This window comes from Knufia obscura (genome assembly GCF_036327395.1).
Source record: "Knufia obscura strain CCFEE 5817 isolate CBS 148926 chromosome Unknown scaffold_3, whole genome shotgun sequence".
In the NCBI taxonomy this organism is placed as follows: Eukaryota; Fungi; Ascomycota; class Eurotiomycetes; order Chaetothyriales; family Trichomeriaceae; genus Knufia; species Knufia obscura.
The window spans coordinates 170316-197896 of record NW_027042689.1 but is presented as its reverse complement, the minus strand read 5'-3'; the positions used below and the strand labels follow the sequence as shown (position 1 = coordinate 197896).

Here is a 27581-nt window from a genome sequence, read left to right as displayed (position 1 = left end):
ACACCGGCTCAATTCCACAGCCAGGATCTGGCCGCACATGGATGCAGATCATGCTCGCCCTTGTCTGCATCTGGAGCGAAATGCGCCGTTGTAAGGCGCGCAGTTTTCATATCGAGGCTTCTCCTTCGAAGCTCTCGTTGCTCTCATTACTCTCGCAGACTCACTTGATGCTCTGCTAGCTGTGCATCGAAGAGTCTGCCCTCTAGTTTGTTCAGCATCTGAAGAACAGCGCAGACCTAGCATCAGCGCCGGCGCCAGTATCGATTAGCCAGTTAGTCAGTCAGATTCGCAATACGAGTACTACCGCCCACATTCGGAGATCCAGCTGCTTCAAGCCAAGATCGAAACCCACCCCGGCAGGAGAAACAAAGCAATCTATCAAGTAACAAACAGCGCACGATGCTACCCTCCACGACAACACAGCTGTGCCTAGCAGCACTAGCACTCCTCCTCCACCCCTCCTCCGCCCAAGACACCAACACCCTCACCATCTCCCTCGACGGCTCCTGCGGCGGCACAACATCCCAAACCTGTCTCGGCTCCTCCTTCGGCGACTGCTGCAGCGGCCGCGGCTACTGCGGCGGCAGCGCAGACTACTGCAACGCCGAGTGCCAGATCGCATTCGGATCATGCACGGCCAACGCGTCGAGTATCAGCGTCGATGGAAAGTGCGGTGCCACTGATCCGCTGGGACAGATTTGTGTAGGCAGCGAGTTTGGGGGGTGTTGTAGTGAGACGGGGTGGTGTGGGAGTACGGATGTTTATTGTGGGGTTGGGTGTCAGGGGGAGTTTGGGGATTGTGTGTCGGAGGGGAATGTGAATGGGACGAGTACGAGTGCGACCGGTGTGCCGGCGAGTACTGGTACTGGTACTGGTGTTGCGACTTCGACTGGGGCGAGTAATGGTACCAGTGCCACGTCTGGTGTGCCGAGTAGCACTTATGCACCGGTTGTTGTGGCGGCGACGTCGTCGAGTATGTCGACTGGTGCGAAGGCTGGCGTTGGCGTCGGTGTAGCGGTTGCAGCTATCGCGGTCATCGGAGCGATCTTCTTCTTTCTTCGTCGACGGAGAGCAAAGAAGCAGACCCAAGGCCCGGAGGAGACGGTCGATGAGAAGGCTGCGGCTGGAAGCGGTATGTCTACGCACAAACGGGATATCTCGTCCGGGACCTCGAATGGTGCCAGCGATAACGCCTACGTCAATGGGAAGGACTTACCACCTCCACCTATGCCGGTTGAGCTTGGAAATCAGGGTGATAGGGAACGGGCTGAGCTGCCGTTGAGTCCGGATGCTCATGGCTCGGCGGTTGAACTTGCGAGCCCACCGCCGAGTTATTCGGGGAAGAGTGGGTCGGCGGGAGTGTTTGAGATGCCTGCTGGCAGGGATTAAGTTTTGTATGTTCTGGTTATTTATTCCAAGGGCAGATGCGTATTCAGCTGAGCTGCATGGTGAATGAGGCACTGTGTAAATAGCTATATACGGGTATATAGAGCTTGTTCTTGTGTATAGCGAAGATTCTTTTGATATTTGGGAATGGTATTCCATGTGCCTGCAGGCTCCGTCACCACGTCTCAGCGCGGCCGCCATAACCTTGATGTAGTTCTGCTCTGTCCAATTCTTCACGTCCCTAACCTCGAGCATGGCCTAGTGTGCTTTGTCGTAGCGTTCTATACCTCAGTGTCAGAGCTGCTATCAGTTTCGGCCTCCACGTCGCTACCACTGTCGCTCTCGCTCTCGCTTTCACCAGCACTGGTCAACCAACAAAGCGGGCTCGACTCCACTCGATACAGTGCCATGTTCTCCTCCCAACGTCTCCTTCTCTCCTTCGCATTGACTAGAACTACCTCACCTCGCAACTCGTGGACTCGGTATTGGAGTGGGGCTGTAAGGCCTTGCGCCGCGAGATTGTTTCGCACATGCACCAGTTGTGGGTGAGCAGCGAACTCAGCATTGATCAAAGGGGTTGGGGCATCGGAAATTGGGAGGCGCTCAAAGTAGGAAAGCGGGAGGTCGACTTCGGTGAGATCGCTTTCATGGTCGGTTTCCTGTGACTCGGTGGTCGATACTAGCTCGCGAGGGCCGCTTCGGTCAACATGGTTCGTCAATGAATCGTGCATCAGGTATATGGAGTCTTCTCTCGAGTGTGAATCGCAGATCTGGTGGCCAGCGGCTTCATGACCGCTCTGTGCAAGACCTGAGGCATGGACGCTCGGTGTGGCCTGGTCCTCCGTCATTCGCTGGACGACTCGTGCAAGTACAAGTCTGAGAATCTCCTCTGTCCCTGCGGTGACTGTAGCTAATTGGCTGGTAGTTGAATCTCCAGACAGTTGAAAATGATCATCGGAATGTAGTGGGTCGTCTGAAGCTGCAAAATGCAGACAGTACTCTGGTGGCACATCCGCTACAGACGAGACCGCTTTCCGGAGAGTCAGGCTGAATGTCAAAGGTATTTGTGTCGAGATATCGTCAGCATGCTTGCAAGTGGAGCAAGGTTGATCTGACTGCGTTCGAGAGCTGCCATCGATATTGATTCGGTGCACGAGGTTTAACGTTGTAGCGGCGGAGTCGTCGTAGAAATGCCGGATCTCGACCACAGTCTTGGTATCAGCAGGAGGGAGTGAGACGGTTATCGAAGCCGAGTTGATGTCACCGAAAAGGCTTGTCAGGTCGTGGTCGGCAGTCTGGGAGGTAGAGAAATTGTGGTCAGATTGCGAGGAGGACGCCGAAGCGTTAATGAGGTTCTGTGAGGCTTGGCTGGGCAACGTCATCTTGAGCTGGGTTATTTGATGCTGGTGGTCCAAGAGAACGACATACACATGGTGGGTAGAAGGCATGATATAGCTAGAATATGAAGTGGTCGTAGCCAATGATCTGGTCTCAGCATCAAGCTGTTGGTGCTTTGTGCCGCTATGAGACAAGTCAACATGATTCCATTTTGCCGAGACATCGAGCCACAACAAAGACTTCGAAGAACGGAATCTGCGTAATGTCTCGAGGGTCTTGCGCCTTGGTCTTGGATTCGTACGTTGCACTTTTGCATGCCTAAGCAGGATGCTAGAATTGAACCGTCCTGCTGGCAAATAGTCGTTTCAATCCGTTCTTGGCATGAAGCTCGAGCAGCGAAAAGCCTCTGTTTGGCTCTCTAAGGAGCTAGTCACCTCAAAAGGCATCTGCGTACCCAGTCGTACGGGATGGGCAGGCCCGCCACACTTATCTGCCTACGGTCTGTCTCTTGGCCTCTATGCTCGACGAGCATGATTTTAGAGAGCTGTCGCACAACTGTCTCCATAGAATAGCACACTATGATGTGGCGGCTTTGCGATAATTCGAGCACTCAGTTAGCCTTCTGTGTGATTTGCCCCAGTATGCAAAGGAGATTTCACTTGTCCGGGCGCCGATTCTCCTCGAAAGGACGTTCTGCGAGCAGAAATCAACCGAGCATCCCTGGTATCATATGAGCATTGCAATCGGAAGGCTGGGTAAAATGATCCTGCGCTCGGATGTGAGACTCATTATTCATCTATTCTCAAAGTCCCTGACCAAGTTTCCAAAATATTCTTTCTGCTCCTCAGCAAGCTTGCCCTGGGTATCGCTGATAATGGTCAATACAAGACTGTGATTGTTGTACAAGAACCTTGCCCTCTTGCTCGCATCGCCTGCACCTTTAGCAAGCTTACCCATGAGACTTTCGTACTCGCCTCGTAGTCGAGCAAGACTATGTGACAGGGGCTCATCATCACCTGCATTGGCACTAAGTGTGAGAATACTGTGCATGAACTGCCCAAAGCGTTGAGTTATGGCATGAGGGGCGACACTGCTTGACGCATTGCCCGAACCTCCGACCAAGGAAAAGGCAGCTGCGGCACCGCGATTCGATGTGGTTGGTACCTTCTTCAGGGACTCGATGTGCATGTCCATTGCTTTCTGGAAGCGAGGCCAGAGTAGAATACTGGTGTAGTTGATGTAGTCGTCCACGACAGGCACTTTCCGCTTTTGTGCCTCGAAGGCATAATGCTGAGTAAGACGAATGCAAATGAGGATACCGAGACAATCGGTGGTGTTTTCAACGAGCTGTTTCGTAAGGTTGTGGCCCATGGCAAACGTTGGTTCAAACGTTGACAAGATGCGCCGAGAAACCTGATGATAGGAATTCGTGGAGAAGAGCTCTGTGACAACGGAATATTCAGCAGTAATGTTATCGAGCAGGACTTGATTGAAATTGCGGAAAGGTACTTCGAGGTAAGAGGTGTATGTGCTGTTTTCGGCAAGATGCGATGGAAGAGCTCTATCATCTGTCGATTTGAGATGATCTGCTCTTCGTCCCAGATTGAAGGTATCGTGCTGAGCTGCTGCTTTAGAAGAGCCAAGGACATTCTGCTTCCTTGCGGCAGGATCAGAGCCGAGCAGGTCATTCTGCTCAATAGCATGCAAGGGCATTTTGGCGAAAGCGGTATTGTAACGAGCAAAATTGCTTTGGTAGTACCATCTCATAGTATTAGTGTAGGCTTGAGCAATTTCGTCGGCCAGCTGTTTGTTGTTCCTCGACAGAAAGGGGTAGAGCTCTTTGTGCTTTAGGAATGTCTGCTGCTGAATGACTTGTGCATTGATGTTGGGTGAGCGCAAAGCCTTGATTTGAGAAACAAGATAATCTCGAATTCTCTGTATGGCTCGTGTCTTCAGATCGTCGAGCAATGGTTTGATATCGTCTGCAGCCTTGGTCTGACCGCTGGCTTTTGTCTTCTCGATCACACTGAGATGTCTAGCCTCAATCTCGGTCAAGGCCTTCGCGAAATTGTCGTCAATAGGACCTTCTGCTATAGCCCTGACAGTATGAGGTGAGAGACTTATCTCTTCAACAGCAGGACCTAGTAACTTCTCGACCTTCCGACGGTTATCGAGTTGGGCATTGAGCTGGACTGAGCGTGCCTGCAGACTCTCAATCTCGGATGAGACTTGGCCCAGCTCTGCTTTAAAGTTTGTGAGGTAAGACTCGACTGACTTCAACACCTCGTCTGCCTCTGCGATTGAGCTATGCAAGTCCTGATATTTCCTCCTGTCAAGTTGTGCGGTGCCGGCATCTTGAAACTTTGGCTGTTGCTCTGTGCTAGGAGTATCGTCTTTCAGATATTCTTCCAAACTCAGGCCACCGAAGTCAATACTGACTACATCTTTTCCGTCGAATTCCTGATGCTGAGGGTGAATGTCTGGACTGGACTTCTGTGCTGGCGCACCAAGGATGCCTTTCAGCAGCACGACCGGATCAGGCACATTCTCGGGAGGTCTTTGTTCCTGACGCAGGGTTGAACCAGTCTGACGCCGTTGCAAAAGTGGCAGGGAGACATTGGAAGAAGCGGGAGAGGAGGAGATCAAGTCCAAGGAAGCACTGGAGGCATTCCTCCCTAAGCCGATGCCTAGCCCATTCCGCTGGTTGTTGGCTAGTTGGCTGTCTCGTCGGGGTGCGGGCGAACGGTATCGACTGGGGGTATTCGATGTAGGCGTGGATGCGTTGGAGAAACGATCGAGCCACATAGTAGAAGTACTACATGGTCGTGCTCACTCAATATTGGCTTCGATCATCGCAGTCGGTTCTGCTGTCGTTCACGAGGCTGAGCATGTGATCTTGCCGCAGATGAGGCTGATCTGATCACGAGGTGAGTCTTGGCATTTGCTTACCCAATCAGGTCAAGCTCAAATGGGCAATGGCTGGTGGAGTCGTTCTTGCCCCTCCACAAACCTCTTTTACAGCCTGCAGTCGATTTTTGTGGCCTTGGACTTAAACTCGACTCCGACTTGACCAAACTCATCGAGGTCTCTTTCATCGCTCCTTCTTTTTGCATAGACCTCTGTGTTCAGCACCCTCTCTTCTCAATCTTCCCAACTTCGAGTCCAAAACACCGTCATCATGGCTTCCGCTGAAGATGTAAGTTCGCCTCTTTCCCCGCAGTGACCATGTCCAAGAGTTTCGGCAGCGGTTGTGTTGTCGCACGTGTTTGCGCCTGCTCTACGCTCAGCATTTGACCGAGAAACTTCTCGAATACACTTCTCGATGTGAAGATGGAGGCAGGCTTAACTAACATAATGTTCTCCAGCAAGACTATACCTTCGACTCTGCCGATGCCGGCGCCTCGACCACCTACCCCATGCAATGCTCGGCCCTCCGAAAGAACGGCTTCGTGGTTATCAACCGACGACCCTGCAAGATTGTTGAGATGAGCACCTCCAAGACTGGCAAGCACGGTCACGCAAAGGTCCACATGGTCGCTATCGATATCTTCACCGGCAAGAAGCTCGAAGATCTCTCCCCATCCACCCACAACATGGATGTCCCCAACGTCTCCCGAAAGGAATACCAGCTTGTAAGCAGCAGAAGACTGAGACCAGAAGAGTCATGGTACTGATACTCTGGCACAGATCAACGTCGAGGATGACTTCCTTTCCCTCATGGACGACTCTGGAGACACTCGTGAGGATGTCAAGATGCCAGATGGTGAAGTCGGTGACAGAATCAGAAAGATGCAGGATGAGGGCAAGGACGTCAGTAAGTATTATCTATCCCCAGCTGTGTGATATGATCGTCTGACTTTGTGTAGATGTCATCGTCCTCAAGGCTATGGGTGAGGAGGTTGCCATCGACTGCAAGGAGGGTGCCAAATAAGCACATCAAACCCTTTGCCTGTGCTCCCCCATCATTTGAGGCACTGGAAGAATGATTCAGCAGCACCTGACATTTTCGGGAGCAACGCACCGCAGCGCTTGCTAGCTAAGACGCGATCTCAAAAATCTGGAAAGCATTGAGATACTGGCCCTCGACCACAAAGAGGCGGGTTTGAAATGACGCCAGATCTGAGAAAAGCGTTCATGCCCGCCCACGAAGAAATGAAGAACATTCCGAACTAACGTTGTCCTCGGACTTCCATCTTTCTTTGCACTCCTTGTTCTATTCGTTTGGCTGCCTTTGACCGAGTGTCCACATATATGCTACGTCCGTTCTCGTCGGCGGTCCGAGGCTCATGTACGAAAGAAGCAAACCTCAAATGATAGCTAACATTGCGGTCGTGAAGGAATAGCTAATACTAACATTCTAGACCACCATACCGAACACAAATCTCGAGCACGGCGCCGATTCACGAGAGTCACGAGCCCCCACCAGTTCAGGGCGTTCATCGATTCCTCAAATACATGGAGTACTCTTTGTGATGAGAACCGAAGCAATGCGCGGTTCAAGGACCGTCATCTCAGCAGATTTGTTGGCGGCGAGACCATTGTGGTCCCGAGATTGGTAGAAACTACTGCGGAACAGCAGGCATACAGATGCGCAGCCATCCCACATCAGAAATGCCAGACCCTTCCGGAACGTTATTCGTAGCGGCAAGCTTCGCCGCCGCAAGCAAAGTCTCACGAGAGTGTACTCGCAGTCATGGCTACAATGTACTCCAGTGAACCAGCACTTTGTCGAAGTGAGCATTGTTCCTCCTCAGCCTGAACCACCGAGACTGAACTGGAAGGTCTCACTCCATCCGAAACCTAAACAGATTGTTCTCGGTGGACAAAGACGTGGAAGAATGACCTCTAAGGCGAGTGACACATCGCAGGACTTTACATACATATGGTCAAAAGCAATGCGAGAAACTGGATCGATCAAATATAAGTAGCTGGCTTCTCGCTTTTGGTAGTACGGAATTACGCTCAACCACACCTTCATCCCGCACAAATTCATCAACCGCCTACAGACGAGCAGGAACTCGATCAAGACGCGGCTCAAGCAAGTTGTTCACCACTGCAGCACCCATCACAGAAAGACGCAATCCATCAAAAGAAAGATGAGCGGTGCAGGTTCACCCTCCGACGACCATCCAGGCTTTGAACGCTCTTCGCTGGCCGAAGAAGACACCACACACTTGATGAGGGACCAGCATCCTGGTTTTGAACGATCTTTGCCGGACGGAGATATGGATGTTGTATCGGAAGCCACAGAAGCCGCCTTGATAGCACGAACAGGGAGCAACAACATTGTCGCTCATACTGAACCTCTCACAAACGCGCGCCACCACCACCGTACCGATGCAGCCGCCATCCCAGTAGCCGACATCCTAGCCCTTCGTACGCCACCCTCAGGACCATTACCATTGACGCCTGCTGCGAGCCAATACGCAGCGGACTCTGCCAGGCCAATCCACCCTCCAACTCACGACCTTACCATCCCAACCTTCACCATCACAGCAGCACACGATATCACAGAAGCACTCCCCCACAACTTCGAGGAGGAAATGCCACTTCTGAGATCGGTCACGCCGGAGCAGCAGCTGACATCAAGTGTCTGTACCGGTGTGGTGATTCAGCGGTATCATGAGCCGCTGGATGAGCATGAAGATGCATCGTTCGAAGAGCAGATTGAGGCGGTCGAGTTTCTGGTCGTGACTGATTCAGGGCAGCAGGCTGCAGGCAGACCTTTGCCGCTTCGGGTTATCTGTGAGGATGAGGGTGGGGATGAGTACTGGGTGAGTTTTGTTGATATTGCGGAGTATGGTGTTGGGAGTGGGGAACGCGCAGAGGAGGCGGACAGAAGCGCTGTGATCGACCATGAGTACGACGTAGATACGAACGATGGCGCTGGGACTATCGTAGCACCTACCTATCTCGACAACAGGGACGATACCGAAAGCGACAGCGACGACAGCGACGACATTGATGTCGAGACCATATTCAGTGATGTTGACAGTGGCCACAGTAGCGACAGTAGCTGTACCAGCATTGGCAGCGAAGAGGGCGACGATCCGATCCCTGCCACAAGTCGTGCAGCAATCAACCCAAATGACAGTAACATTCATTCACAGGATGCGCCTTCCCAAGGTACTTTTACGCCAACGTCGACTTCACCCGATCTAGAAGACGATGACTTCTACTTCACATCTCAGTATCCGGATGTCCTCTCTGACACTGAATCGGAACCAGATGACATCAGCGACCATGATAGAAGCGATGGCTCTACGAATTTCTCCGATGAATCCGACGACGAGGGTAGTAGTACTCCAGAAGTACCAGCTACCGAAGCCGGTGTGAACAATGGCCACTCCGACAATGCCCGGCTCTCCATCAAGTGTCGTCATCCTGGATGTCCATGGTGCAACTCCAGACACCGCGCCGATGGCACGATTGGCTATGTCTCTTGTCGAATTCATGCTAGGACTGGGGTGGAGAGTGACCATGAAGACGAAAGTGCAGACACGGACGCAAGCGAATATGGAAATGGGGACCAGGACATAACACCGATGATATTCACGGATTGGTGGGAGGATGAGTGCGAGTACGAATATGAGTATGAGACTGACGGTGATATGTCCTCGGGAGACGAACAACATTCGCCACAGCAACCATCACCACGGACGCTCATCGTGCTTGACGAGTCTGGAAATCCCACTGCCCTCTACTACCCTCACCTAGGTAGCATTGAGTGGGATTTCGATGGACTACAAGAACCACCTCCACCACCACCACTCGTCGTGCTTGACGAATACGGCAACTCTGTTGCTCTCTACTATTCTCATCTTCGCAATTAACGCTAGCGATCCCGACCACGAATCCGCAATCCCATCGTGCGCCACGATTCGATGGACGAGTGAAATCACGGACATCGTCGGTCTAAATCGACATTCTCCGGTACGTGTTCATCAGCTTAGATGGGGGTGGTGTTTGAGTACGGACGCTGATGAGGGCAGTAAGTTGATAGGAAGGGATAGGAAGGGATTGAAGAGTCAGCAGCAGAGAAATAGTAGTTTTTTGTGCGGTCGTGCGATCTGTAAGGAGGCTGATGAGGTTAATAATGCTGAATAGTGGGTAGCTGGGAGTGTGAAAGATGTACAAGAAGGAGGGGTTAGGGTATGAGTTGAAGTTGGTCTCCTTGATAGAATGGCAATTTGCGAAGAAATATCAGTGAAGTCGTGGCACCTGAATGGCGGTGAAGACTATTTGATGTGTTTCTATTATGCCCATCAAGCTGACGTTTCGTCTTGCTTGAAGAAAGCAGTGAATGAGACACCATCTGAAGAGCTCAAGGGGAAAGCTTAAGACTAGTGCCAAGAAGCTAGGCAGCAACCATCAGGCATCAGTGGTTAGCTGGCAAATCTTGCCATGAAGAAAATCTAGGCGTCCTCCTTTGTTCTGTCTGAGCAAGATAATTTTGCAGGTGCGAGCAGCTGGATTGACAGACATGCAGCTCGAGTACAGGTGGAGAGCCTTTGATGCGTTTCAGGCTATCACCCATCGAAATCGTCGACTGCGGTCCTCATCAATGGGCAACCCTATCTCATTCAGACATCGAATGCAGTCAAGGCGAACCCTTAGGGTTTGATCAATGCGCAACTGGAACTGCCGTATCGTCCAACAGTCTTCTATCACTAGCGGCCGCAAACAGGCTATGATCAATAAAAGATGGAGCACCAAGATTACTTCTCCAAACTCTTCTCGGTCGTCGAAGTTCCAGTCTCCTTCTCCCCCAGATCTGCTACTCGTCCATCTGCGCCTGGCAACTCCGCTTTCCTCATTTGCTCGGCTGCATCCATCTCAACTGGAGCTCGTTGTTCACTTAGCTCACTTCTACCATGCGTTCGTGGCAAGTCCTTGTTATGTAGCTCAGGTTTACCGCCCGAACTGCCAACATCGTTACCTTGTGCTTGACGCAACATGCGGCGGCGACGACGACGAGCACGGAAAACTAGCGCTAATACCGCAAGAGCACTCAGGACACCTATCGAAACACCAACGCCGATGCCTGCCTTTGCGCCTGTGGTAAGGCCATTACCACTGCCAGTAGTTGGGCTTGGTGCTGCGGTTGGCGCTGTCGTCGAAGTAATCGCGCTGGGCACGGAAGTGAAGCCAGCGTTCTTCACTATCAAAACCCCATACTGTTTGGAGACTGACATACCTCTTGATTCGAGGTTTCGTGGTTTATCTCGAACCACCTTATCGCCGGCCCTTCCCAATCGGGTATCCCGTCGGTGGAGAGTCATAAGGTAAGGTTACTGAAGACACCTTATCTACGTTTAGTACTTCTATACGTATTTATACACGTACTTACTAGTAATAACGAGTAGAGCACCCTTCGAATACACTTACTAATCACAGCAACAACGCCTCCGGTGGTCTCTATTATCAGCTTAGTACACGCCTATCTTATCTAGTATGAGGCTAGTAAGCCACTTTTAGCGAGCCTATACCTATATAGGTATCGTCAACGAGGTTTCGAGACGTACGCACTCTCAGTTCATAGTATCAAGATCTCGAAGTTTCGAAAGTAGGGGTTCGAGAATGTTGGACGCTGAGTGAAGCTAGACGTCGATGACCCTTGCAGCGATGCAAAGAAGGCTGAATCGATCACCGTGTTCGTGAATGTATACGTCGATACTCTCAATTCGTCGCTGACAGGACTGGTGACAACACCTGTTGTCGTGAACGTGGTATATGCTGTTAAGGTAGCACTCACTGATGCGTCTTCCGGTTCGCTCGACGTGCTTGCAGTCGCAGTTAATGCTGGTGAGGATGACGATGCAGAAGAGGTATCGCTTGCTGCACGATTAATGCTGTTAGAGCTTTACTGACTGATGTCATATCTTCACGGAGCTTGTCACTGGGCTGCCTACCACAATAATCGTCCAAGTACGTCTGTATACCACTCAGGTCAGTACCTGCCGAACAGGCTTGTGCACTACAGTCGACGATTGCATTACCAAAGCTCAAACTTTTGCAGAGGCAGGCGGCGGTAGCGGTAGAACAGCCGAAGCTCGATGGAAGGCCCAGCTCATTGCTGATGCAATTTTGCTAACGGTCATGTTAGCACATGACCCGCGTGTGTTCTTCTTGTCCTCAACGACACATACAATACATGCCGGCAGATACGACAGATCTTGACCACGAATTCCGCAGAGGAGCAGAAGCTGGCATGTTGCCAAGAGTGGTAGCTTCAGCCTCATGATCAAGAAGTTGCTCTCTAGCTGGCTGAATTGGCACCTGGTGATCTATTGATCGTTAAAGAGTTCTTGAAGCTCGAATAGGTCAGGCTGCGGTCAGAGACCGACCTTTATGGTCAGGGTCTGGCAATGAACCAGACCGTCAAGCTCTGGACTTACGGATCAAATTCAGCTCGTCCTGCATGGACGACCTGGTAATGTCCAATGGATGCTCAGGCCGTAGCGAATACTTCTCGTATCCGAGCGGGGATCTCGTCAAAGGCACCCGGAGAAGCATCTTTGATTGGTACAGCCCATCGCCAAGCACGATCTATCACAGAGGCCTGCAGAAACAGAGGGCGCTAGTATGTCCGGATAGTTTTAACAGCTGGCTCTGCCTGGCGAAGTCCCATCGAGCTGAGCTTGCGTTCTTACACAACGCTTTGAGCGAGTTAAGCAATCCTCGGCTGACTTCAGAAGACAGTGCCCACAATCATATAATCATGCTGTTGAAAGCACACAAGGGTCGCGACTCTGTATCCTGCCTCCTCAAGAGCCCGCTAGTCCCCTCGACCTCGTTCACCTCAATTGTTTCGCAGTCTCAATTTTACGGTTTTCAATCGAATTTCCCAACCTTAAGCGCTTTCAAAGTCGCCATCGGTACTGATTCAAAATCGCCGAAGTTTTCTGAATTGAATTCGGATCGGCAGACTCAAAAGAACCACTATTGACACGTTTATCATGACCTTTCACGTCGCCCAACCACCGTGTTCTCCATTCTCAGTCTCCCTGCGTCTCTGTGCCTGCTGTCTGCGCCAGAGCTGAAACAAGACCTCATCAAGCGACGACGGATCCAATTCACCCAAGCCTGCTCGTTGGAGGACGCGGTCAAGTGCTGCCGAAGGTGTCAGGAAGCGTCCAGGAGCATCAGGAACTTGATCCGGATTCTGCACAACCCGGAAATCGACGACCAGGTCGCGAATGGTGGCCCACTGGAAAGAGTTGATCTGGCTGTAATTAATTTTGAGGTTCGCCAGATCCACCATGTCTATGAAAGAAGCAGCTCGCATGGTGCCGTCGTTGTCGTAGCCATCGCGTTCTTGTCCGGGTGCTCTTGTCTGGTGTTGATATGGAGATTGGAGTTGCGAAGGTGGAGCACACGATCGGCTTGCTGTGTTCTTTCTTTGGTCGGCTTCTTGTCCAGAGGGATGATTGCCCGCCCAGTACTCTGCTCAACTGGTTTGCCTGAACCCGAAGAGGTGGCGACACTAGGAGGTCGCGTATCTGTTCTTGTGAGAAGTCTTGGCCGAGAGCCTCGACATCAGACAAGTATCGGCCAATTTGATTGAGAGCACCACGATACCCATGGACGGTCTGTTTCATGATCTCGACATTTTTCTTGCCAGTCTCACCAGATCGGTGCCAGGCCACCACTATGCTGGCCATCTCTCGAAGCAAAGCTCTGGTCAAACCCTGCAGTGGTCCGACCGCTTGAAATCGGTGAGCGATCTTCGGTGTACCATCGCTCCTGGAGGAATCTTCCGGAACAGGTTCCGCAGTAGTCTCATCGTCGACGATAATCGGGTGCTCAGCACTTGCACCGGTTGTGGAGAGGTCTTCAACATTAGCAGCCTGGGCCTGCTGTCTCGCCTTCTGATTAGACTTCGAAGTACGTCGAGCTGCTCGCTCAGCCACAGTATTATGGGGAATCTTATACTTCCCAGTGGGATACTGGACATCCTGATAAGTCAGGTGGCCCTTGCTTACGTCTTTCCAATAGCACTCGCGCACTGGTCGAGGGTTCACCCCATTCGCCGCCTTCCCGCTGCAATTCCTGCACTTCACCTTCTCTCCACTGTTGCCTCTACCCTTCTCGACAATTACCAGAGTCGTACCGTGGCATTTCTGTTTGTGATAGATGCACGTCAGACATCGATCATCTTCTGACTTCAAGTGGTCTGTTGGGAACGGTATCGCGCCTTTGCCGTCGAAATAAGCCGGATCATCTGGCACAGGGTAAATTATGTCTGTACGCTTGTATGTTGATGGACGATGAAGAGCCGGAGCCTGAGCGATCTGATCGACATCATTGGCATCATTGGCATTATCTGCCACAGTATGTGGACGAGGAGAGGGCTGTTGCACGCTCGAAGCCGGGTTGCGCGCTTTTGATACACGCGCTGCCTCATCCTCGCTCATACTGTCGCCGATGGATACCACTGATACACCATCATCGGCGCCTGGAGCATCTCCAATGCAGTTGTCACTGCTGTCGTCATTTACCGTGCTGTCCGGCTTTGGGCTCGAGCAGTTTTGGCGACCAGCCACCTCTTCGCTATCAGGGTGCTCGTCACTTGTCTCACAAATACCAGGATCCGCCTGCAATGAAGGCTCCTGTTTTCTTGGCAGGGACTGCTCGCTCATTGAGGATGGTCTGACTGAAGAGAGTATAACGACGGGAATATCCTTAGACTGAAGAGCGTAAGCATATATGTATCTTCAACCAATTGCCTCCTCTTGGTATCGGCTTGCTGCTAGCAAGCCATAGGCATTTCGCGATTGCAATGCTTCCCCGTATCACGCCGTAGTGGCGCTGGACCGAACACAGAATAGCTTGCAGATGCTTGCTCTTATGGCAAGGGCGATTCGAGGTACCGTTGATGTTTGGACTCGAAGAACAGTACATCTGCATGGATACTGTATGTCGGACATGGTGTTCAATGGTGCAGCGACGGAAAGACTCTCGGTACATCTATAGACATATTAGCTGCGGCGGCAGAGCGGTCTCGCGCTGTGTAAGACACCATGAAGTTCATCTTCACTGGCTGCGTCCCATTGTTTGTACCGTGGACCAAGAATATAGTAAGAGACAGATACGGAAGCACAAGGCAGAGAAGATGTTTTAATATGGGGTTGTTGATGAGGATTGCCTCGAGCTCAATTCTAGTTGGATCTGCTGCCTGTTTCAACTGAGCAAGTTGCCCGCGCGGTTGCGCTCCTGTCAGACAGCTGCTAGGGCTTGTGAAACATTGTTCGTTCTTTAGATGAAGTGATCAGCCTTTTGCGGATCACGGTCACCTTTGATGTGCTCAACTGCGTGCTCGAGAGTGCCCACCTCGATTGTCTACGCGGAAGTTATTGATGCTAGCGAAAGTCGTGGATGACCGGACCTGCTCTGGTGTGCTAGAAATCCAGCCCGAGCTTCGTCCGCCAAGCCGGCAGGAACAACTACAAATCCCGACATCGGTTGAGTCTGGCTAGTCGGGAGGAGCCAGCCCCAGAGCCACAACCAGGATCCGAGTCATCGACGACGACGAAGTTGAGGGACATGTTCAGGCGATCTATCAAGTAGCTGACACACGAGATGCAGAGGCTACAACATATTGCCAATAATGAACCCATACTTCGCAGTCGCAGCACAGCATGAACGTAGGACTTTAGAATGTCAAGCTTTTTCGCGTCCTTGCACAGTTGCTTAGATTCTTTGTATCCTTGTCTGTATGCAGCCTATGTGTTTGCTCTTGCAAGAGTAGTACTCCGTAGAGTACGAGATCGAGTTTTGGTAGGAGCATTCGGAGCATCACGCCGCACACCGATTGCAGCTTCCTCACATGAATTCAAATCTGCGGTTCACCAATAAATCTGGTTCCTGCGACAGCTGGCGCCCACTACAGAGCGCTTCTGCTTCTAGAAAGCTGCAGGTAAGCCGGGCCAGAGCCGAAAGCGGTCAGGTGGATCCGCCATTTCTCGGTTCCGGAGTCTTGCCCTCACTTGGAAATTGTTCCTCTACCAATAATCGAAGCACTAAACCATGTCGCTGGATAAATTTCCAGAGCAGGGTCACAAGTGCAACGGACATACCCATGTGCCAATGTAACCTTACAGCATTCTTGTGGAAGTCCAGTTGCGACTTTCCCGATATGTGCTGGTCCTTTTACCTATCTTGAGGGTGGTTCTCTTACTGTAGAATTGTCAGTGTCGACACTGACGATCTGCTGTCTAGCAATGCTGGATCATGCCAATGATCGGTTCCGAATTCATACGGTGTTCGTCACTCTCTGATGATCCTTGCGAACAGGGAATCTGATAGTGCTTGATAGAGCCTAGTCTCGGCTTGGATTGACTTGACCAAAGCTTCGTTATCTTGACTTGCTTGGCACAAGAATAAGCTTCGTCGGGGAGTCTAAGCGCGTTTAGGAGTGGTCCGTTTGTTAGCGACCTCGATTTTGTCACCATTTCAATAAATGGAAATCCATCTCTGCGTATCCTATCGTTCTTTCTCCCCGCAATGATTGTCATTCTTTTCGTGTAATTGTAGTTCGTACGTTTGCGAATATGTCCCTTCTTACCCCAGATTTGCTTTCAAACTCCACAATTCTTACACGACAGCTATCATGCGTGCGACAAATATGTAGGCGTCTGGTGTTGGATAATGATGAAATGCCGCCAGGTGGGTTTGGCCGTTCTCAAAAGTGGCAGACCACTTCATGGCTGTGGCCAAGATAAGAGAGTCGCGTTCGTATGGCTAAGACCATCGGCTACCGATAGCAAGGTTGTTGTGCAGTGGTCCGTCGTTTCTTCTTCTTGTTTGTGCCACCTACCTCCGTCGCATCTGCAGGGCCAATCTTGCCTGTTGCCACTGATGAGCCTTCTATTAAGCTTTCTTCCAACTGGCTTGATCTTGCTTGATTTATCCACTTCGCAACCGAGCACGCGACTGGTGGCTCTCTGCCGCAACGATTATTTGTGTCTCTAGACTCGGCCAATCCTCCCACTTATGACCTACTGTGGACCCTTATCGTGTAGTTCCGATGGTTCAGCTGCTTCGAGTGGACTCTCGACGTCGCATGCGAATCTTAAGGTGGTCTACTGCGTAAGTACAGTAGTTCGAGGCTGCCACCTAACGAGCAGTAGTGCGAAGTGACTATCGCATGCATGTTGCGTGAGGTTAGACATATATCAAAGTCGTTCCTTCCTCGGCTCGCAAGCGCATTTCACTGTTGCACGGTTCTAATCTGCACTTTCACTTCTTGCAGGCCACACCAAGGTCTTGACAAGCTTTTTTCTTGTCGACCTACCTTGTAATTCCTACCTATATTCTTACCTAGGTATCCATACACTATGGAGAAGGATAACCTCAACGTCTTTCGAGACTCTGGCTCTGAGTCGCCAGATGCTCATGGATATCGCCATGGGTCCGTAGACAACAAGTTCGAGGTATGAAGTCGAGCGCATGCGCCCGGCATCTTCGCTAACAGTCTGCGCAGTCCAGACGAGGTGCGAAGATCAATGAAGCCACCGACATCTATGGCGATGTCCAGACCGCAGAGGACTACGGTTACGTTTCGCGTGGCCTGAAGTCAAGACACATACAATTTATCGCACTTGGTGGCACAATCGGCACGGGTCTCTTCTTGGGTATCGGTCGTGCTTTCCACACAGGTGGCCCGCTTTCGATTCTACTCGGTTACACCTTTGTCGGCCTTGCAGTCTTCGCCATGATGATGTCTCTTGGTGAGATGGCGACGTGGCTACCACTTCCAGGCTCCATCCCTCATTTCGCAACCCGGTACGTCGAGCCAGCCTTTGGTTTCGCAACTGGCTGGAACACATGGTACTCAAACGCCATCACTCTGTGCGCAGAGATCTCGGCTGCTGCCACAGTCATCAACTATTGGGAAGGTGCTAGGGATATAAACCCTGCCGCCTGGATCAGCATAGTATTGGCTCTCATTCTCTTCCTGAACATCTTCGCCGTCTCGATCTATGGTGAAGCTGAATTCATCTTCGCCTCCGTCAAGATTATCACAATCATCGGCTTGTTGATTCTTGCTTTGATCATCGATGTTGGTGGTGTTCCCAGTCAACATCGTCTTGGCTTCCAGTACTGGAACAATCCAGGCGCGATGAACACATATATCGCAAGTGGCGCCACAGGTCGCTTCTTGGGTTTCTGGGCTGTCATGGTCAACGCCGCGTTCTCCTATGGCGGTGTCGAAAATGTCGCTGTTGCTGCTGGTGAGGCGGAGGACCCACGGCGCAACATCCCGAAGGCCGTCAGAAGAGTATTTTGGCGCATATTGTTCTTTTATGTGCTGGGGACTTTGGCAATTGGTGTTCTGGTGCCATACAATGACACCAATTTGCTGAACGCCATCGAGAACGACGAGCCCGGTGCGGCAGCATCTCCTTGGGTCATTGCTATCCGACGAGCCAACATCGATGCTCTTCCGGCTATCATCAACGCCGTCATCCTAACCTCCGCTACCTCTTCCGGCAATGCCTTCCTATACACCGGCTCTCGATACCTTTTTGCACTTGCCCAGAACAAGCAAGCACCACGATTCTTCCTGAGGTGCACCAAGGCTGGTGTCCCATACTTCTGTGTTCTCGTGACCTGGGCCATCGCTTTTCTTACTTACCTGAGCTGTTCATCGGGGTCCGCAAAGGTCTTCACCTGGTTTCAGAATCTTACAACCATCTCCACCCTCTTCACCTGGTTCGCCATCTGCCTCTCCTACATCCGATTCCACCATGCGATGGCGGCACAGGGCATCCCTAGATCCGATCTGCCATTCCGAGTCAGGTTGAACGACAGGGCGCCAGTTCTTGGTTACATAGCGCTGATCTTCTTCTCGCTCGTTATCTTCTTCAATGGTTTCGACGTCTTTGCAGGCGGCTTCAACTACCAGGGCTTCATCACCGATTATATCGGCGTGCCAATCTGTAAGTCGAGAGGTGCCATCTTCTTGTTGTGCTCTGCTGACAATTCTTGCAGTCTTTGGTCTCTACCTCATTGGCAAGATCTTCCTCAAGTCCCGATGGGTTCCATCCTCAGAAGCCGATCTCTTCTCCGGAAAGGCCGCCTTGGATGCCATCGAGTGGCCAGCCCGTGTGCCAAGGAACACACTGGAGAGGATCTGGTTCTGGATTGCATAGATGAGAAGACAGGTGGTTGGTAGTGATATACTAGCAAGCGATGAAGTTGATTGCCTTATCTTGGCATATACAGATGACGATAGTGTGATACCCGATGCCAGTCGCATTGAATTCTCATTGTGTTGCCCCTCGGTGTTCTCTTGTGCTGTAGCAAGCAAAACATGATCGTGCTTTGGGTCTTGGCAGCTTTCTCCGGGTCCTCGGGGCTTCGTATGACTTGAATAGGTATGTTATTTGTTCTCAGCGGTCCAATGCTTCCTCTGCTGTTCCAGGCGGGTTCAGCGAACAGCTTACCGTCGAGGAGTAATAGTTAGAAGGGTGAGGTCTTTGAAAACATGCTTCGATAGCCTCAGAAGCATAGGGACATCGGCCAAGCAGTACACCGACGGAGAGGGACGAATCTGATTGGTCGACCAGATTGCTTCTCGGCATGATTCACATCTCACCGAATCGAACGTATCTTCCTTCGCTTTGTATCTCCTGGTCATCTATACCAACAGCACCATTCCTCTCCATATGCTGGCGGTCCCAGTGCTTGCGGACCTCCACAGCAGCTTAGTACCAGACCATTGGAAACAACATACGATGAGCAACATGTAGACGATAATAACCACTGACGCTCTTTCATGTCAAAAGGCGTGGATGGATCCACATCAGCTACACGCTATACAGCTCGAAAGCAGCGTCGCCGGGATCCAGACCAGGCAGCTATGAGTCTCACGCGCCTCGAACGACCTTTGCTTCCTGCCTACGGGTGCTTGTGCCTCTGGAAAGCCCAGCCGTTCCAGCCACGGCTGACATGCCTGGAGGGAACCACTATGCGCCATCCGAGTGGCTTTGCATACCTGAGAACAACCCGGCAAACGGTGGTACTGGCCGACTGACTGATCGATCGACCATGCTAGTACACAAACTGCTATCCTCTGTGGGCTGCTAGCTGTTCAATACATGCTGCTCAGGCAACAAGCTCAGAGAAACATCCAGTCAAGGTAGCCGCTGCTTCCATCGAGTCAACGGTAGCCGTCGCTTCCACTCAAAGCCGAGTACGACTACTACTATGGTCTATGCACTCAGGACCCCAACTCAGGTGCCATACCTATGAGCTTTAGGCCATTAGGTCATATGCTCCTCCAGACAAATCAGCAAGCTAAAAGGTTCACCCTGATCATTGCTTCGCCTACCAGGTGCACAACGAGCGCAAGCATACGAAGCATGACATTATCGCCGAGGCACACCTGCATACGTGTCCAAGAGCTCTCCTTATCCTGTCAACGATCATCCACACACTCCATCGACTGACCAAGCATGCTTCGTGATCCCATCCCGAGCCACCGCGCCTTCTGACGTAACACGTCGAGGCTTCACCATACTGTCGCAGCATCAAAACAGCCGACACGATTCATCATCCCCCGACTAACACTCTCCAGTATGGCTCCTACCCATGGATCGCATCATGCTGTTTCAGACAAGTCAAGACATCTTGCTAGCTTTCACTTGTAGCAAACGCCAGCGCTGTCCAGCACCAGGACTCCTTGAACGCGCCAGAAATGGTTACAAGCGACAGTTCGAGACCCGTTGCCACGTGAACTACGCTGTCATTCGAATCTCGTCTAGATCGCCATTCGCCGTAAGCTGACTATCACTTTTTACTATAGATCGCATCACGAGGGCAACCAAGAGGACAGGTTGGAAGGAACCACGATAGCTGAATGCAATACTATCATATCCATATTCATGCTGAGGTCGAGCTCGAGCGCTTCATTTCGGGCAGGCCGGCCGATCTTCATCCACGTTCTACTCTCCGACAAATACTGGTCACAAGGCGAGAGAAGAATCAACGGCGGCGGTTTGTGAAGCTGGCCCGAGAACATAGGCTACACCTCACGACATGCAGGGATGGGAATTGAGCACCCTCAGAAGGAGTCGAAGGCATATTTATGTCGTCGTGCTGCACAGAGGTAGGAGTTCTACAAGTGGAGGAATTTCAAGAGCATTGCCACGGGCATGAAGAAGCAGTAATTCAGTGAGTGGATGTGCTGTTCATCCTGATGGATAGAGTCCTAGATTATCATAATAATGTTCATTCATTTGTACCTACCTGCTTTGCCATCGTATACATGTCGCAATGCGTAGACGAAGCCAAAAGTGGTTGCGCCTTTGTCTGTCACAGCAGGCTATGCAGTATGTACTTGTTGTTGGTATGTCAACCACTTTGCTATCATCAGCAGATTTATGGTGCCCATTTCGTTCCGCATGTCATCGTATTGTGAGAGTTTTGTGCTTCAGAAGCAGGTCAAGACAAACTTGTTCTCGAAGAGCGTGTAAACGCGGGTGTCGTCTCAAATTTATCAGGTGATCGTGAATTTGTACGCATGAAGCGATCATATTGGCCGGCTGCACGAACGATACTGTCACTAGACTCTCAGGCTTCAGCACGGCAGCTTGTTGCGCGTACCATTCATTTAAGCACCAAGACTGTTGAACAAGTTCTTGAAGCCGTCATACTGAACGATCGGTCGCTCGCCAGCCTTGGGGAACCTCGGTGGAGCAGCGCCGGTTGTTCGGTTTTTCTCGTCACTATAGCTCTCCCCAGGAGCTGTGACGGCTCTCTGTTTGTTGAGGTTGGTCTTACCAGTAGTGGCTCTTACTCGAGGAAGAAGTGTTGCCTTAGGTTTGTGACGTGCTTTGAGCTGGGTGGCCTGCTTGACGAGGGGGAGCGATGACGTTGGAGGAGGTTTGGCGGCGACCGGCTTGCTCGATGGAACGACGTTGAGCTTGGCTGGTTCGGCTGGTAAAGCTTTGCGCTTTTTCCCGGCTGTGGGCTTCACGGCTGCGTTTGCCTTGGCCTGACTAGAAGCTTGGAGATAGTTTTGGGGTTTGACTTCACGAGCATCAGCCTGCGGCCGTGGTGGTCTTGACCCACCAGCGACGTTGGCATAACCAGTCGCTGAGGTTTGTGGAGCACGCGTGACCTGACCCTCGACAGCATTGTATGTGGTGCTTTTGTCGATGTGCGCGGATGTGTCATGAATATCCGGTTTCAAAAGCTTCGACGTGCTCAGAGGCTTTGTTGCGTTGGGGGTATCGGCCTCGTCGTCTGTCAAGATCATTTTGTGCTTTCTCTTCTTGCCTTGGCTAAGTTCTGCAGCCCGCACCATCTTGTTGACAATCTTGCTGAGCTCGTTTGTATCATCGCCAGCCGGCTCTCGGCCCGTGCCGGAGCTGATGGCTTCTTTGAGAGAGCCGGTAAGCTTGATCAATGTAATCAACTGCTGTTCTCGCGCAGCTCCCTGCTCTACACTCTTCTTGGCAATTGTGGTCATTTCGACGTTATGTTCGGCCTTCAGTTGCTTGATGTCTTCCGCGTGCTCTGCTTTCATGGCCGCAATCGTCTCCCGCGTACGCCGCTTCGTAGCAGATACATTGCTGGCCAGCATTTGACGTGCGAGCTCGTGGACAATCTCCTCTGTTGACACCTTCTTCTGCAAATCTCTCACTTTGTTTTCGACCTGGGCTTCATACCACCCCATGTTCGTAGCGATTGAGTATTGGGATCCTGAACTTTCATAGCCGCCATCCTGAAACTCTTCGCAGTCGCTGGAATCTGGGACTGTCGTCAGTATAGGTCAAAGAAGAAGCCAACGTGAGAATCTCAACGTATCAGTCTTACCTAAGAATACCGAATTACCTTGCTCCGTATCTGCCGGTACAACATTTTCTTCAACCTCCTCATCGTGCTGCTTCTCCTCCTTCAAGGTCTTGACGCGGGACCTCTGCTGTTTGCGGTGGGGTCGTGAATGAAGATTAACGGGGGCGTCTGGCTGGTTACTAGCAGAATTCTTGCGCTTGGAGGGTTCGGGCATGGGGTCGTCAAACATGACTCGGTAAGCCGTGTCGGCCATGGACAGGCGATGCGAGCTGCGATGCACTTTGCACCGAGCTCCGAAAAGGAATGCTACAATAAGTGTTAGCGCGAGCATGTCATTTACCATGTCGGGCGATCTCATACCTGTCGAAAAGAGGTCTCACACGGGATGAGAAAAACTGATTGAGAGAATAAACTGCGTCGTGTACAGGAAGCACACAAGAGCCTTCGAGTACTGAGTTTGAGGATTGGGATGAGAAGGTGGTAGTTGCAAGACCAGGTGACTTGCATGTCGCAAACGCTATCAAGTGAAAGATCGTTAGTCGTCGTGGTGAAAGGATACAACATGCTGGTTCAGTAATTCTTGCACCTTTGACACTTCCACTGTGGCACAGTGAATAAGCGATCAGCCCATCTCTTCGCCTGCATGCCACCTGTCTAAGGCGCGCTGCCAGAACACCCGCCGAGGCCGATGAAGATACAGTAAGCAGTCACTTATGCAGTGCAAGTCCGAGTGACTTGGGAACCTCAAATCAATGCCCTCAAGCCTAGATGACGTCGGATCAGTAATAGAGTGAACGCAGTTCTTGCGGGCAGATATACTTGAGTTTGCAGCAACCCTTAACATCAAATAGTGTAAGAAGTGGTGCACAAAGGGTTCTCACAATGACTGCATGAAAGAGTGTAAAACACCAACGATCACTCACTGAACGTCACGACAAACGAGCGTCCCCAATGTAGATATGTTCAATCGCCAGAATATACCCCAGAATTGGTTCACCTTCGACTGGCCAAGGAAGAAGACGTTATGGTGGTATAAGATTAGAGTCCTGGCTGCTCCGTCACCGTGTAATGCAAATTGGCGAGACGTCGCCTGCTAGCAAGTAAGTCTTCTCTAATCCTTGGCGGTCGTGAGATCCAATTCGAGGCCGGCCACCCAAGATTGCAAGCTTGCGTGGACACTGTGTGGGATCTGGGGGATCGTGTTGAAGTGTTGTAACTTGACCTTGAGCACGGTAGTGTGCAGGGCAAGACCTGTTAAAATTGAAGTAAAGAACTTATTTTTGGTGATATCGTGACGGATCCTAGTCGAAGCCACATCAAAGGTCGCTGGTTCAATCCTGGGATCACAACGTCCGAACAGGTAACATGCAGAAATCGTCCGTTTGCTATGAAACTTGCGGCTGCACTGTGGAAGTGACAATGAACAAAGAGCTCAACCTGGCAGGTAATATATCCAATCGCCATAATTTGCCCCAGAATTGGTTCACCTTCGACTGGCCCAGGAAGAAGACCTTATGGTGGCACAAGTTTAGCGCCTGGCTGCGCCGTCACCGTGTTATAGGCAAGACGTCGTCTGCTAGCAAGGGAGTTTTCTCTCAACCTTTAGCGGTCGTGAGGTCCAGTTCAAGGCCGGCCACCCAAGATTGCAAGCTTGCGTGGACACTGTGGGACTAGGGGACTTAATTGAGGGATCTTGGGGGATATTAAAATGTTATAACTTGACCTTAGGCACTGTAATGTGTAGGGCAAGCAGTTAGAATGAGTGAAGCATTAAAGACTGATGTGTGGTCTGACCGTAGGTCAAGCCCAATCAGTGTAGTATCAGTTTTGCCTTTTTTTGGAAAACCGCATATGGCTGATAGCGATCAGTTCAACTCCCGTCGGGAGGCTTGCTCATTTCGATGGAGCGGTGTGACTTGTACTGCTGCCTTGATTGCACTCGTGACAGTATATGTGGCACAGACAGATGAAGCGTATGGAAACAAGGACATCTCAGGTCCTTCGAATACCTTTGAGCATGCAAATGCACAGGGCAATGCATTCATATCAATGTTTAAGCACATCTTGCCATCATTGTCTTGCCTCTGAGGAGCGAAAGATGTTGCAGATGCGCTGTTTCGCTCTTGGGTATTAAAGTATATGTCGCTTTCGTGAAATGGTATAGCTATGCAGATGTCAATTGCTTGTAGGAACAATCCCAACCACATGCGTCGATGGTGATGGTGTAGCCAGGACTCCGAAACGAGTGCGAAATTTTACCTGTCATCATCGGAAGCGCAGATGGTGCTGTATAGTCCGTGATTGACCTTGCCTGCGCTGTACAGGATGGCTTGTGTAAACAAAGATCTAACGAGATGTGGCGAGCTTAGATATTCTGTACGTCTCGAACGAAGCTGGGCAAGAGCAGCTGATGAAGTAGCCAATCTGGGGTCCTAATTGTAACACGACTGGCAGAAAGCTCGACTGTTCGACTGAGCATTGCACGCGAAGACACAAGAGAAATTGAATGTAGGGGTTGAATGTGAAGCATCGGCTGCTAGGGCTAGGACGATCCAGGAGGACCATGTATGCTGAGCACCTACGGCGCCGTTTTACAGCCAAGTACGCTGTGGTGCTTGTTTAGCATGTCCGTCGCTTCTCAAGTACTCTGATTACTACGCACGGACATACTTGTCTGCTTTATAATTCTCCCATCAATCTACTGCGTTCGTGGTGATCTTGCATGATGACTTTCGATACGGGCGTGATAAGCTTCGTCAGACCTTGATCATGATTGCTGGCTCCCTTGTCTATAATGCGAAGCGTCAAGACTGGTGTTTCATCTTTCTCGTCGAGCGTGTGCCTGCCTGAAGAACCTCATATCTGAGCCTGTGGAAGTTGTTGGCAGTCATACGACGACGTCAACATTGATAGCGTGCTCACTCCTTCTCCAATCGACCAAAAAATATTGATTGCAGTCACCTTCGTTCCGAGCACGACCTGCACCTCCTTCAGACATGAACGTCCCTCGAGATGTACTCGTCTCTTGGTCCATCATGCATGCGCTAGGACGTTCTTCAGCCACATCAAACGATGGCTAGTTGTCAAATCGAAACTTTTAGTCATGGCCCGCAAGCATGAAATGATCGGTTGTGCCATCACCTTCGTATCTGCGAAAATAAGTAATATCGTCGGCCACTAAGGCTCAGGATCCACGAGGTATTGCGATTGCTTACAGGAGCACACTGGATGACCCTGCTTTGTCATTGAAGCGTTACTCTACCGGATATGGAATCCTCTCATCACCACTGCCCGAAAAGTGTTCCCTCGAAACCACTACAACCCCCCTAGGCAGGAGGCTTGACCTTGAATTTCAGGATCAAGGGCTCTGACCTCTCCTTCCCATCAACATCCATCGCATCACCCACACCATCAAAACCGCCAACTCGACCTCCTCACCATCTAGCACCCTCATCCGCAGTCTCGATCTCTTCTTCCTCCTCACCATCAACGACATAATCAGGCACTAATATGCCTCCCCCAGTCCGGCCCCTATACATCGAACTCAATATCAAAAACCCCTCATCATCTAATTCTGTCATTGCTCTCTTGCTCAGACCCCCTTCAACCCAGCCGAGGTTGATACCGATTGTCGCCAGTGTGCCGTGACCAAGCAGTTCCACCACCGTCTTGATCATCTCCCTTCCACCCTGCAATTCACTCTTGACACGATCAAGCACTTTCATCTTCTCTCGCTGTATAAGACGTCTCTCGATACCTGGCAAAGCAGCAATTGCTCGACCCTTGCTGTCTAGATCTCCAAATCTCTTTCGGCCCAACTTACTCAGTCGCAGAAGGCACAGTATCTCCTCTCCACAAGCCTGGCTCGGCACCCGAAGCAGATGTGTCGCTTTCTGCTTGAAGACCGCCATGTCGAAACTCTTAACATTGTTCGTGTTCGACATGCGCGTATCATCATCGCCATCGGTATCGTCACCCTCCCACACAGATCGAAACGCAATATTCAGCGTAGCCTGAATCTTGGTCAACAGCAAAGGCGCAAAGTACCGTATCTCATCGTTCTCAGTCCCACCACCTCCAACATCCATCTTCGCCCCAAACACCGCTCTCAACCTCCTCAACGTCTCAAACGCATCTCCACCATCCTCCCTCACCCTCCGTACAAAGTCCAAAACCTCCGTCTCACCCACAACCTCCATCATCCGCGCCGTCAACCTCCACGCATACGGCTTCAATCCATCCGCAATCCAAATCGCATACTGCTCCGACTTCTCCACCGTCCGAACAACCTCATCTGCCGTCCAATGCAATATCATGCCCACGTTGATCGCGGCCTGGATCCGCATGAACTCGGGCAGCTTGCCGTTGTGGTATAGCTGTTCCTTGCGCCGGAGGAGGAGCGTGTAGGGTGTGACTGGGACTTGGATGGGTGGTTGGTTTGCGTTGGGGTTTTCGGTGACGGTTGTGGTGGATCGTGTGCCGACGCGGGCGCTCGCTGGTGTTTGGGTCTGCGTCTGCGCCTGCGGAGTATTGGTCTGCGCCTTCGTGGTCGCAGCTGTTGGCTTTGGCTGTCGACCTGATGGTTTCAAGCTCTTGTCCATATTCATTGTTGCGGGCCAGACGCTGCTGCCTGGAGCCATGGGAGTGCTGCCGTCGGACGATATGGATTGAGAGGCAGGTGTCAAATATCGCGCCTGAGTTTGTGCATTCGACTTCTGATTTGCTGGCGCAGTCGTGGCACGTTTCTGTTGAGCTTGTGAGGCAGTTGCGGTGGGCTTCTTGTTCTGCTTCTTTTGAATCGAGGGGACTTGTGGCTTGGGGGACGGTGTGACTGTCTTGGAGACTCGTCTTGAAATCGGAGGGATCATTGCGACAAAGCTGGGAAGGGCGCTGAGGTGATTGACCTAACTCAATTGGTGGTGAGATATGGCAATTGGCTGACCTTGAGCTGTCGATCAAGGTAGGTATGAAACGAGACAAAGCTTAGGTGTCTCCCTGATGATTCTAGTCAGTATCTCAGCGCTTCTGGTTAGTCCTCTGAAGATGTACCT

The 27581-nt window shown here is 51.3% G+C and overlaps 10 protein-coding genes across 10 annotated transcripts; 4 read left to right on the top strand and 6 right to left on the bottom strand.

Moving 5' to 3' along the window:
* Positions 1 to 399: 399 nt before the first annotated feature.
* PMZ80_003136 (uncharacterized protein) lies at positions 400 to 1389 on the top strand (the record flags this gene model as incomplete). Its single annotated transcript, XM_064871565.1, has 1 exon — positions 400 to 1389. One exon carries the CDS (start codon positions 400 to 402, stop codon positions 1387 to 1389), a length of 990 nt encoding a protein of 329 aa, XP_064731945.1.
* Positions 1390 to 1667: 278 nt separating this feature from the next.
* Positions 1668 to 2768, bottom strand: PMZ80_003135 (uncharacterized protein; the record flags this gene model as incomplete). The annotated part of the gene is made up of 1 exon (XM_064871564.1): positions 1668 to 2768. The coding sequence occupies one exon, from the start codon at positions 2766 to 2768 to the stop codon at positions 1668 to 1670; it is 1101 nt and encodes a 366-aa protein (XP_064731944.1).
* Positions 2769 to 3516: 748 nt separating this feature from the next.
* VPS52 (Vacuolar protein sorting-associated protein 52) lies at positions 3517 to 5529 on the bottom strand (the record flags this gene model as incomplete). Its single annotated transcript, XM_064871563.1, has 1 exon — positions 3517 to 5529. One exon carries the CDS (start codon positions 5527 to 5529, stop codon positions 3517 to 3519), a length of 2013 nt encoding a protein of 670 aa, XP_064731943.1.
* Positions 5530 to 5902: 373 nt separating this feature from the next.
* Positions 5903 to 6655, top strand: ANB1 (translation initiation factor eIF5A; the record flags this gene model as incomplete). Its single annotated transcript, XM_064871562.1, has 4 exons — positions 5903 to 5920; positions 6090 to 6356; positions 6412 to 6538; positions 6591 to 6655. The coding sequence occupies 4 exons, from the start codon at positions 5903 to 5905 to the stop codon at positions 6653 to 6655; spliced, it is 477 nt and encodes a 158-aa protein (XP_064731942.1).
* A 1165-nt stretch (positions 6656 to 7820) lies between these two features.
* PMZ80_003132 (uncharacterized protein) lies at positions 7821 to 9557 on the top strand (the record flags this gene model as incomplete). The annotated part of the gene is made up of 1 exon (XM_064871561.1): positions 7821 to 9557. The coding sequence occupies one exon, from the start codon at positions 7821 to 7823 to the stop codon at positions 9555 to 9557; it is 1737 nt and encodes a 578-aa protein (XP_064731941.1).
* Positions 9558 to 10442: 885 nt separating this feature from the next.
* Positions 10443 to 11880, bottom strand: PMZ80_003131 (uncharacterized protein; the record flags this gene model as incomplete). Its single annotated transcript, XM_064871560.1, has 2 exons — positions 10443 to 10912; positions 11874 to 11880. The coding sequence occupies 2 exons, from the start codon at positions 11878 to 11880 to the stop codon at positions 10443 to 10445; spliced, it is 477 nt and encodes a 158-aa protein (XP_064731940.1).
* Positions 11881 to 12691: 811 nt separating this feature from the next.
* On the bottom strand, positions 12692 to 14366 carry PMZ80_003130 (uncharacterized protein; the record flags this gene model as incomplete). The annotated part of the gene is made up of 2 exons (XM_064871559.1): positions 12692 to 13060; positions 13104 to 14366. The coding sequence occupies 2 exons, from the start codon at positions 14364 to 14366 to the stop codon at positions 12692 to 12694; spliced, it is 1632 nt and encodes a 543-aa protein (XP_064731939.1).
* Positions 14367 to 17063: 2697 nt separating this feature from the next.
* On the top strand, positions 17064 to 18881 carry PMZ80_003129 (uncharacterized protein; the record flags this gene model as incomplete). Its single annotated transcript, XM_064871558.1, has 3 exons — positions 17064 to 17159; positions 17210 to 18668; positions 18721 to 18881. 3 exons carry the CDS (start codon positions 17064 to 17066, stop codon positions 18879 to 18881), a joined length of 1716 nt encoding a protein of 571 aa, XP_064731938.1.
* Positions 18882 to 21343: 2462 nt separating this feature from the next.
* On the bottom strand, positions 21344 to 22783 carry PMZ80_003128 (uncharacterized protein; the record flags this gene model as incomplete). The annotated part of the gene is made up of 2 exons (XM_064871557.1): positions 21344 to 22485; positions 22552 to 22783. The coding sequence occupies 2 exons, from the start codon at positions 22781 to 22783 to the stop codon at positions 21344 to 21346; spliced, it is 1374 nt and encodes a 457-aa protein (XP_064731937.1).
* A 3181-nt stretch (positions 22784 to 25964) lies between these two features.
* On the bottom strand, positions 25965 to 27398 carry PMZ80_003127 (uncharacterized protein; the record flags this gene model as incomplete). Its single annotated transcript, XM_064871556.1, has 1 exon — positions 25965 to 27398. One exon carries the CDS (start codon positions 27396 to 27398, stop codon positions 25965 to 25967), a length of 1434 nt encoding a protein of 477 aa, XP_064731936.1.
* Positions 27399 to 27581: the final 183 nt, after the last annotated feature.